The sequence below is a fragment of the Malus sylvestris genome, chromosome 11 (assembly GCF_916048215.2).
Source record: "Malus sylvestris chromosome 11, drMalSylv7.2, whole genome shotgun sequence".
Taxonomy (NCBI): Eukaryota; Viridiplantae; Streptophyta; class Magnoliopsida; order Rosales; family Rosaceae; genus Malus; species Malus sylvestris.
This window is the reverse complement of record NC_062270.1, coordinates 5,451,412-5,462,586: the sequence shown is the minus strand read 5'-3', so window position 1 is coordinate 5,462,586 and position 11,175 is coordinate 5,451,412. Positions and strand designations below refer to the sequence as shown.

The 11,175-nt window shown below is 39.3% G+C and overlaps 1 protein-coding gene, 1 long non-coding RNA gene and 1 pseudogene across 2 annotated transcripts; 2 read left to right on the top strand and 1 right to left on the bottom strand.

Annotated features, from left to right (window-relative positions):
- Positions 1–355: 355 nt before the first annotated feature.
- Positions 356–1,733, top strand: LOC126588164 (uncharacterized). The gene is made up of 2 exons (XR_007611350.1): positions 356–926; positions 1,020–1,733. It is a non-coding gene; the product is annotated as an uncharacterized LOC126588164 (long non-coding RNA).
- Positions 1,734–1,856: 123 nt separating this feature from the next.
- LOC126589338 (LRR repeats and ubiquitin-like domain-containing protein At2g30105) lies at positions 1,857–3,725 on the top strand (annotated as a pseudogene).
- On the bottom strand, positions 3,612–8,342 carry LOC126588157 (ubiquitin-activating enzyme E1 1-like). Its single transcript, XM_050253218.1, has 5 exons — positions 7,573–8,342; positions 6,924–7,141; positions 5,985–6,779; positions 4,963–5,831; positions 3,612–4,836 (listed from the first exon to the last, which is right to left on the bottom strand). The coding sequence occupies exons 1-5, from the start codon at positions 8,096–8,098 to the stop codon at positions 3,807–3,809; spliced, it is 3,438 nt and encodes a 1,145-aa protein (XP_050109175.1). The 5' UTR covers positions 8,099–8,342; the 3' UTR covers positions 3,612–3,806.
- Between the last annotated feature and the right edge of the window lie 2,833 nt (positions 8,343–11,175).

Below are 11,175 nucleotides of genomic sequence, written 5' to 3'. Positions count from 1 at the left end.
CTGAATCTATTTATTTTGAGTTCATAAGGAAAGAGATTAACTGCAAAATAATTCAAAATGCACAAATTTTGTCTTATTGAACATCATGACCAACTTAGGTAAAAAAAGAACAAGATGCTATTATGTTTTGATAAGACCGAATCTCACCTTTTTGTGTTCATAGAGAAAAAGATTAACTACAAAATACAAAATGTATAGGTTCGGTCTTATCAAAACATAACGGTCTTTCCTCTTTTGGCCTCTGCCACTAGTCAAATTTGTATTACGTGCGGAAAATCTCTAAATTACTTTTGTACCATTCCTAAAAGGAATTAATCTCAACCTCTCTGTATGATCCAATTCGTTTACCTTATTTGCTTCACTCACTCTAATCGGTTATATAATTGGGTACTCATTGTCCTCTCCATTCACCCATATTTTCTTAGTTATCTCAATTTTCTTTCATCCCAGCTCAAGTTTTTCAATCCAATCTTATCCCATCACAACTTTGCTCATCACGATGAGAGCATCGATGTGACTCTACTTCGTGGGAGAAATCCAGTTCTGCTGCTAATTTGAATCTTAACCATGTAAGTCGTGAGGGCAGTGAGTTGATGAGCTCATCCTTTTGTCATCAATGTCACTTGTCACCTCACTGCCCCTTAGTTCACACACAAGCTCTTAACCCTAGCAGCATGAGTCTTCCTCATTGTCATCACCATCACCACGGCGCCTCTTGCCTAGTTCTGCTCCCAGAGGCTAGTTTTGACCAAGCCGGAGGCTAGCGATTTCTGCGAGGCACTTGCACATAGGGTATGCATCCATACCATCATTTGACATTGATCCGGTCCAGTGATGCCTAACTTATCACTTGCAGAAGCAGCAAGCCTCCTCTTCTATTGGTGATCTTGGTCATGAGGTTTTGAGAACCAACATATCAAGATGTTGTAAGAACTGATTATCTTCTGAGAGCAACCACAAAAGTTGATTTTAGGGTCTTTTTTCCCGAAATTGATTTTATCATTTTTTGTTTGTTGTAGGTTCAAGTTTAACTGGATAAAAATGGCGTTGGCTCTCGGCTGGTAATTTGGAGTCACAAGACTTAAAGCGTTCAAAGTTTGTGGTTTATCTCATTACGTGGATCACGAAAAGAGAAGGGCCCTGCTGATGCTGCTGGTGATCTGTTTGGAATAACTGGATTAATGTCAAACACGGCATGGATGAGGACTCTACGTGATAAGATCCCCATCGGATTCAATAACCTATGGTTTAGACGTTAGACCAAGCTGGCCGTTTGGAGCGGAACTAGGCATGCAAGAGAGGTCACGGTGATGGTTATGGCAATGAGAGGAAGACTCATGCTGCTAGTGCTAGGTTAACAATGTGTTGTGTGTGTTTCCTAACAGGCAGTATGGTGAGAAGGTGCAATGATGACAAAGGGGTGAGTCCATCAACCCAGTGCCCTCATCATGACTTATCTGATCGATTAAGATTCAAAGAAGAGAAGAACTGGAATTTCTAACAGGAAGTGGAGTCCCATCAATGGTGTCATCGTGGTGATGGGTGTCAAAAAAAAAAAAAAATAGTGATGGGATAAAACTAGATTAAGAAACTTATGAAGTTGGTTGATGAGAGAAAATTGAGATAATTGAGGAAGTATGGGTGTATCGGGAGGAAAATGAGTACTCAATTATGTTTGGATATTGTGATTTTAATTATGATTTTAATTAAAAAGTAGTTATACTTATTGAATATTACTGTTTGTTCTTTTATTTATGAATTTTTTTTTATCGCAATGGTATCTTAAATTGACTGAATTAACTTCTCATTTTTGGTCCTTCACTTTTGAAAGCGATTAATCTTATCCTTGAGTTTCAATGCCACACATCAAACTTTGGATTGCAGTAACTGTGGAGATTTACGTACATTTTTAAGTGTTCTTTCGGAACTGTTGAGTTAGTACAAATGGGTTATAAATAATGTGGTATTTCTGGAAATTTTTGTACGGATAGGACGAACCCATCCTAAAACAAGCTCAGACATGCCCCATTCCCAGACTCAAAATTGTTGATACGTTGGGAAAAGAAAAGACAGAAGTTCGTGTTGATAAGAACCGGTTGGATAGATGGAAGGCTAGTGGAGTTATAGCACTGTCTGACTACAACTTGAAGGTATACGAAACTGGCCTTTGTTTATTGTGGACCCTTATCTTACAGTCTGCATTTTTCTGATTACATTTCACATCAAGAGAAGCATTCTTGTTCCAATGTGTTAACGTGTATGGCCTGATCAACCGGTATTGAGTATGCCAATAGAAGCGGTATGGCTTGTAGAGTTATATTTTTTTCCCTTTAGAAATGACGTGGGAATCAGAATCGTTGATACTGTGAGTCCAATCGGAATGCAATGTTGATATTTATAATTTGTTGCCAACTAATATTTTAGAGGACCTAAGTTTTTTCAATGTTGACAACTTCTTGTTGGTCGAATTTGAAAAGGCTATACCGGATGAAGTGTGGGCTTCTGGAACTTCAGCAAGAGTTACTGAACTCAGCAATAATTCTATTCGAGATGTACCTGCAAAGATTGGTTGTCTAAACTCCTTGCAGGTATAGAACCCTCTGTTTCTTTCTCGTATTTTCGCTCTATCTGTTTCTTTCTCGTATTTTCGCTCTATCGCCATCAAATTCGTATTGAGAACTAGAGGATCAAGATTTGGTTCCTCTTGTTTTTCCTTGTATGTCTTCGAAGATATGTTGATGAAGTCACGATTTCTAAAAGATTTGTGTTATGTTGATAACATATCTTGATTAAACATGCGCGTATCTATGTTGCAGGATAAGCATCATCCCTACATGTATAGGGGGCTGCAATGCTCTTATTGAGGTACTACTTTCGGTGTTTTCCTTTTTTTTCATTTCTTTTGGGTGTCTCTGGTGGGCGGAGGGGTGACTAGAGTGTTGGTTCGTTCCCACACTATGTAGTTTAGTTATACATCTGACTTACTTTCCGCATGGTGCAGGTTGATGTTTCGTCAAATCTTCTGTCCGAGTTGGGAAGTTTGCACAATCTGAAGGTCCCTACTCAATCTACTGTTTTGAACTTATTATCCGTCTCTCTTCCTTTTTACCCCATCCAAATTTGAGCGGTTCAGTTAATTAGTTAATGTTCCCTATTACACTGATTACGTTTTTGCCGTAGTAGAATTTATTTAGTTATTGGTACGGCAGCAATCTTCCAACTTAGTGGGAAAAGACTTTGTTGTTGTATTCATATGGCAGCAATCTCATTTGTCTTGTGCATCATCACGAGGCTGATATTCACCCGAAGTTTCTACTTTAGTGCAGTCTTTGTATCTCAGCAACAACGGGTTGAGAGCCCTTTGCGTTATTCAAAACGTGCCTACAGCTCACAACGCTTGATCTGCACAATACAGAAATAACCGTGGATGTCCTTCGTCAGGTACGTACTAGCAGCAAATGTCATTCTGTATAGTAGTTTAATTTTTCACTTTTAACGGTGTGATACCGACAACGGTATGTTCGCAGTTTGAAGGCTGGGAAGGCTTTGCTGAACGCCGCCGGTTGAAGCATCAGAAGCAACTGGATTTCCGAGTTGTAAACTCCGGTGCGTTTGATGAAGGTGCCGATAACAACATTAGTATCTTGTTATCAAAAGTCGAGCAAGAGAATTTACATGCCTTTTTTCTGTCTATAAGCTTGAGGGTGTTCAATGTGCAAATATAAACAAGTGCCCAATCCTAAAAATGTATTGTTCGCATCCGAGAATCACAGACCGACAATCACCTGCGGATTTGAGAACAGAACCTAACGGAAGTAGATGGATACCAGAGGGATGTCAACTTCGTCCCCTTCATCGTCCTCACAAGCCACAACAACATCAAAGTGGGAGCGGTTTGGAGACAGTTCCAAACCCCCCACTTCCCTAGCCAGATCCACCATCTTCTTGTCCATTCGGTCTTGGTGTCGTGCAAACATGGTATTATAAAGCAGGGAACTGGCATATGAGATGCTATAAGCATCCAGTCCTCTGTCCTTGAGCCACTGAATAAATTCCCTCAGAGTGGGATTGCCCCTCACGATCCACCTATCCCAAATGGTCCAGCTCATGTCACGGTGCTTGATGACCTTCGCTGGAACTGGCTCAGCCATGGCGAACAAAGGTAGAGCTAGATTTGCAAACGTGTTTCTATAGTCTTCTAGTTTGTGGCCTCCGTCCAAAACTTTGTAAAGCTCCAGGCACACCAGTCCTGTGGCCATTGCGGTGGTGGTAGCAATCGCGGGGATAATCTTGCCGGCAATAAACTTGGCTTTCAGCTTGTCAACCTCAGGAATACCGTAATTTCTGGCCCTCATATTGGCAAGCCCAGCTATCAGATCCATATGGTAATTTGTATCATCGTCCTTCTCGAACTGAATTGGTTTCATCCTGAACCCTGGTGGGAGTTTCTCTCGACAATGCTCTAACTTGATGATCAAGTCATCAATGACCTGTGCATCATCTGTAGATTGAGAAGTTAAATTGGTAGCATTATCATCGGTCACTATGTTTGCATCTCTCCTTGGCTGAAATTCTGGGACCATCACTTTCTCAACAGCTTCAGCAAACTTCTTAGAGTTTCTAACCCAGTCGGGGATTGGGATCCCAAATGTTTCTGCCTTTAGTATGGATGCTGCCATAACAAAATTAAGGTGACCGGGATCAGCAGTTGAGAACTGCAGTGGATGGGGGAACCGCTTAGGGGCAGACCAGAATGGAGTCCCACTACTGGTTGTAGCATCTTCAGGAAAAGTATAGATCAGCTGTTTGATGCGGTTGGAAAAATAATCTTCAAACCTGTGTAAACAAAAATCAGGCGGGAATTAATGAACAACACCATCATTATAATTCAGGATTACAAAAGAAGGGAGGAGCAAACAGAAAAGCGTATAATTTATTTATGTCAATTAGCTAATGACTTACTTCAGGCGTGCCCATGCAATGCAATCTTGAAATGTTTCGCATCTTTCTCTGTCAAGGCACTCAAGAATGCGCTCCAACGTATCCCTGGCCTGTGCGTCACCAGCATTCCTCTTCGAAGCAGCATACTCACTTGGCTTGGCTAAATACGCATTCACTTCAGCTGGAGTTTTGCCAAGCAAGCCCTCAAACTCAGATCGAGCCCATGTCAAGCAGTGATCAATGTTGTGTGGAAATGAGTGCAAAGTGCACATGGGTGCTTGCTTCTCCGGTGGGTCTCTTGAGGCACCATAGTTTTCTGTTAGGGGAGGAATAACCATCTGAGTGTTGCATTTTGTGCCCAGTGTACCTGACTCGAGAAGTGGCTTCTGGAAATATAAGCACCTCTGATCAACATAGAGCCTTGCATTGACATTATCGAGTGCATTGATAACAACACTTAAATTCTCCCAGAAGGCATCATCAAACACATCCTCAGTTTCAGAGCTAACTCTATTCTGCAAGGCTTCGACATTGAGATAAGGATTTATAGATGCAGCAGCGGAGGCAGCAGCCGTGGATTTGGGCTGCCCAATGTTCCAATCACGGAAGAGGAACTGCCTACTAAGGTTACTCTTCTCAATTACATCATCATCAGTGACTGTTAGCTTCCCTTGCTTGCCACATGAAACTCCCATCAGGGCCAAATTTTTTAAGAACTCACATCCTAGTGCCCCAGATCCAACTAGAAATATTTTGGCATCTTCCAATTTCTTCTGTAGCTTGGACCCAAAAACTGAAATTTGTGCATCATAACGGCTATTTAATGGTTTCAAATCACTGGATTCCAGTGGCTCTGTAGGAAGTGATTCTACTGAGTCGAAGTAGAAGAACTGGTAGGAACAAGTTAAACATCAAGTTACCACCAGCAGTGAAAATAACTTATGTGGCGAAAAACTTTTTGGCTCTCAAATAATAGTCAACTCCAAGATGAAAGTAAGAATGAACTCTTAAAACAATGGAGAGAGAGAAGAATGTGTAATGACCTGAAAGAGTGGATGGAACTTTCCAGAGCAAGCTTTTACAACCTCTTGACCCACAATACCACCAAACATGGCAGCCATGGGATTCAGTACCGCCTTTGCACCAAAGGCAAAGTGCCGCAAAAGTTTTGGATTAATATCTTCCATCTTACCATCTCCCAATTTTTCATTAATGTTACTAGCAATAGATATAAGCTTCTGCGCATCCTCTTCTGAACCAGCAACAGGGAATCGCCCAAGCTCAGACACAACTTTGTCCAGTGCTTGAAATGTCAAGTGTAGGAGTGGTGGCCGATCAAACTTGGAGAAATCACTGGGAAGAAATTCACCAGGATCATTGAGTGCTTCTCTCAATGGCTTAAATTTCAAGACTTTTGGCTGCTTCACCTGTGTGACAATACCACCTTTCTCATAGGTACCAAACCTCGTGGTATCCTCCTCAAGAGTGAATGAGTAAGCCCTAGCCTTTTTTATCCTTCTTGGTTTTCCATCATTTAGTTCTGTCATTCCATGAACCTCTGAGAACACAACAAGATCCCCATCCTGAAATTCAAGTCTCTCGTCGTCAACACATGACACTATAGCAGGGTTGTCATTGCTGATGGATGCAATTATACCCGTGTGTGGTTCCTCCCCATCAACATCAAAAACAGTAAACTCAGGTCCAAAGTCACAAAAGACAGAACCAAAAAGGCCTCTAGCTTCAGTTTTAATGAAGGCGATTGGGGGCTGATGATTATGCGTATAATCATCGAATTCAATGGCTTTTTCGAGATTGATGTCAGTGAATACAACAACCTACAAAAGAGTTTACAAACACATGATTTTTACATCCTCAAGCAAAGTACATGATCACTACAATATGAACTGCAAGCTAAATACCTTGAATAACTTTGATAATTGGCATACTAATCAAACAGTAATAATTAAATGAAAATGCACCTGGAAATTAGAAAGCTGTTCTTTAGTCAATTCAGTTGTCAAGGTATTAACAACCACAGCATTGTTGAGTTCCTGCAACTTTTGAACCGAAGCAAGTGCTCTGTTCTTACCCACATCGTCCTCTGAAAAAACAAAGTTACTAGACAAATCCCATAGCTCCACATTCCCTTCATCATGCAAAGTCACAGACTTGACCCCAGCCAGAATGAGGTTCTTTGCTGCAGAAAGCAAAAGCCCGCATTATAAAAACACCAGCAAAAGCCCACATTAAAACAACAACAGCAAAAGCAAAGACGCACAAAAAATTGAAACGGACAATCTAAACAGAATACATATTGCATTTACAAAAGATAAGCGCCTCCAGAATACGAGAACAACTTCCATGCAACAGAAATGCCACTATGGCAATTCTCAAGCCAATCACTACCGTGTGAGAAAGCTGAAAAAAGCATTGGCTTCGGAACTGCCACAGTGGCATCCGTCCCGGTGTATGTAAGTTTCTCTTCAAGAATACAACAGGATTCTAAATATGGCAAATTAAACCTACAACAAGATAATAGATAAACATCTCCAGAATTCAACATTTGTATCTCACTAATTACAAAAACCAATTGAAAACGATAAATGTGAGGGTTTCCGAAAATCGTACCAATTTCAGCACCTAGACCTTGAATCCCTGAGATGAGAACATTCGACGCGAAGAGCCGCCGCATCGTCTCGCGGCCATAGACCGCGAGCTGCCGGCTGTGAAGGTCCTCGTCGATATCGGACTGGTTCGAATCGCCCACTGCCATGATCGGCACGTCTTTCTCAACCACGCTACCGTGGTTGCTGCTTGCGAGGCTGCTGTTGTTGCTGACAGTAGATTCGGCAACGAAGTGGCCGATCCGATGCTTATTGATCGACGATGACGGGGCGGAGCTGCCGGCGTCTCCTCCTACTTCTACTTCTAAAACGACTCCATCCCCAGGTCTCTTTTTAGGAAGCATACAGTGCAGCAATCTGCTGAAAACGCCAGAAAACGCCACGATCACCGAAACTAGCAAGCTCCAAACGAGAAAACGAGTTGTGAAAATTGAATTGGCGGCGTCGTCGGCGCCGGAGTATTTTCGGAGCGCCAGTCCGAGAAGGATTGGGGCCACCGAAGCCACTATGAGAAAGCGTAATTTGGGCATGATTCGATCCCAAAGCAAAGCAACAAAAGCAAGAGAGATGAATTAAAAAATGGGAGAGATATTAAACGTACCGATTAGGATTGTAAAAGGAAAAAGATTGGAATATGGAATCGGAGAGAGAGAGAGAGAGAGAGAGTTGTGGAAGCTGGTTTTTGAGTTGGGGGTTTATGCTTCGCTTGAGATTTTGGGTTTCAAAGTACTGGTTTTTTCTGGAACGGTGAATATGTCAATTTCACGGTTTTTGGTGAAATGAAGGGTACCATAAAAGCCGACGAAAAATCAAAGGTTAGCGTTTGTCCGTAGAAATAAATTTTTCTGCGTAAAATCGTACCACTTAAAAATAGTAGGTGTATTTCTGCTCATAATTTTCAAATGGCGGTAATGTTCATCGGTTTACCCATTATCATTATTCAAAATTATCAATATTATTGAACGAGATTAAAGTTTGAAATTTGTGCATATCTATTATATAGAATAGATCTCAAAATTTATAAATAAAATGGTGAGTAAAAATATTCCTAATAATAAGCACCGTTGTAGGCTATATATCTACTAGAGTGAAACAATGGATGGTAAAACAAGGGATTTGAAAGAAATAAAACAACGCATTGGGAAGAAAAATAAAGGGGGTGTATTCAATTGGGATTTTGAGGGATTTTAATTCTTTTAATGAATTTAGCTGTATTCAATCAGTATTTTAAGTAATTCTATGAAATTCAATGTGTATTCAATCAGAATTTTAAGATAACTTATTAAAATCCTTAAAAATTCGGGTGTATTCAATTAGAATTTTAAAGAAGTTTATAACATTTTAGGTGTATTCAATTAGAATTATAATTTAAAGAATTTGGAAAAATTAAGGAATTAGAGGGAATTGGAGAGATTTTGTAATGTATTTTAAACATTCACAAATCTCACATCTCCTCATAAGATTTTAAGGGAATTGAATCAAAGTTTTACATAGAATGTCTACAAAATCCATAAAAATCTTTCAAATTCCCAATTGAATACACCCACAATGGGTTTGAAGAAACTAAAACAATGGATAATTGGACTTTGACAAATTGAATGCAAGAAGACGCAAAATTGTCACATAAGTCATCAAGTTCAAATTTGATGCTTGCGTTTGATATCTAACTTGGAGTTGGTTTAAATTGTCACATAAGTAATCTTTATCATTTGTTGATACGTATTAAGCTTATAACAATAAAGTTATAGTTAAGTTTGATAACACGTGTCAACTAATGATAATGATCGCAGAGCATATAAAATGGGTGGAGAATATCTAAACTTGTATTTGAGGCATTTGTTGTATGATTTTGATTGATTGATGGTTAAATGTTGGTTGCTTTGATTTGATTTTGTGTTTTTATTGTTGAAATTATGGGACAAGGATTGTCTGCCCTCCACTTCCGGTGCCCTCTCTGTGCCCTCATGTTTTATGTGGTCACGGTTAAGCCACATCAATATTTTATATTATTTTTTATACATATAATAAGACAAAAAGGAATAGTAATATAAAATGTTGACGTGGCTTAACCGTAACCACATAAACAGGATGGCACAAGGAGGGTACCGGAAGTTGAGGGCAAACAATCCTTGTCCGAAATTATGATTCTTTGTTAATGGGACCCAAAAATAACATGATTACATTATACATACACTCCAATCTCGATTCAAACGGTAGGGATTCTAGAGATCATCACATTCTAACTACTTATCATACATTGTGCGATCAAAAATCAGTTTGACTTTTTAACTTAAAATCAAACATAAATAGTACTTAACGAAAACTGACCGCACGATATACAAATGAATGATCATGATATGAGGATTCTTAAGATCCCACAAAGAGGATCAGGAGGGAATCCTCATCCCTCCGTTTTGGTCCCTCCCATTAACATACCAAAGGAAAACAAACAAAAACAAATTCCATCACTCTCACAGCTTGTAGACCCACCAGACAATTCCGTTCCCCTTATATTTTCTGAGTCAAAACCACAATTTTCCTTCCAGTTTTGTCTATAAGTCGCAAGAGAGTCTCACACGCAAGAAAAAAAACTTTTGCTTGACTGGCCATAGACCATATACATCTTAGCAGCAATTCGGTGTCGTCGCACAAACATATGATCCGATAAGTAGATTTTAGAATTTATCCACATCCAGAGGTAAAAAGTACCCGAGCCCATGGAATGAACAAATTTTACCATTCCTTTGAAACCCATGTGCTACTTTTAGACGAAAACATAGGCGAAAATTGCAATTTTAATTGAGATTGGTAACAGACTTCACCACATGGGTACTTGACTTACCAAGTGGGTCACCTTGAGACATACCTATAATCCACCTACATGATTTGACCAATTTCCAGCCTAATCTCTTATGTTACCTCATAAACATACAATAATCTTTAATTAAATAATCTGAATTGCCTAATCAAATCATGATGACACAGGGAATGCAAACGATTTGAATATTCTCATTTCCCACCGCCAAAATCATTACCGCATTGAATCATAGTGCGGTTGGTAAAGTAAAATCCTAAAGTAACCGAATAAAATATCTACTTTTTTTTTTTTTTTAGTTTTAACGAAAAATTCACGGTACTATTTACTTTAACGAAAAACTACATTTTTACACTAAAAAATCAAACTTGATATTATTCATTTTACCCTTTATTTTGTCCTTATTATTAAAACTCAAAGTTTTCAAACCGTTTTCATTAGTTTTTTTTTTTTCGAGATAATTGAAGCAATGGTCAATTAACTCAATTGAAACTTTGGTCCATTAATTAAAAGTTCCCGAATATTGATCATTGAACTTATAATAATGTGAAGCAATAATTCTTTCTTTTGACTAACTCCGTTACCTTCGTTAGAACTTTCATCCATTTTTTGCCTCTTAAAACCCTTTATTTTGGAAGGAAGTTCTACCAAAGTCAGCAAAAATGACTACTGTCCCACATTATAACAAGTTAAATGATCAATACTCACGGATCTTTGGTTAAGGGACCAAAGCTCGAATTGAGCCAAAGTTGAGGAATCATAACAAAGCTCGAATTGAGCCAAAATTGAGGA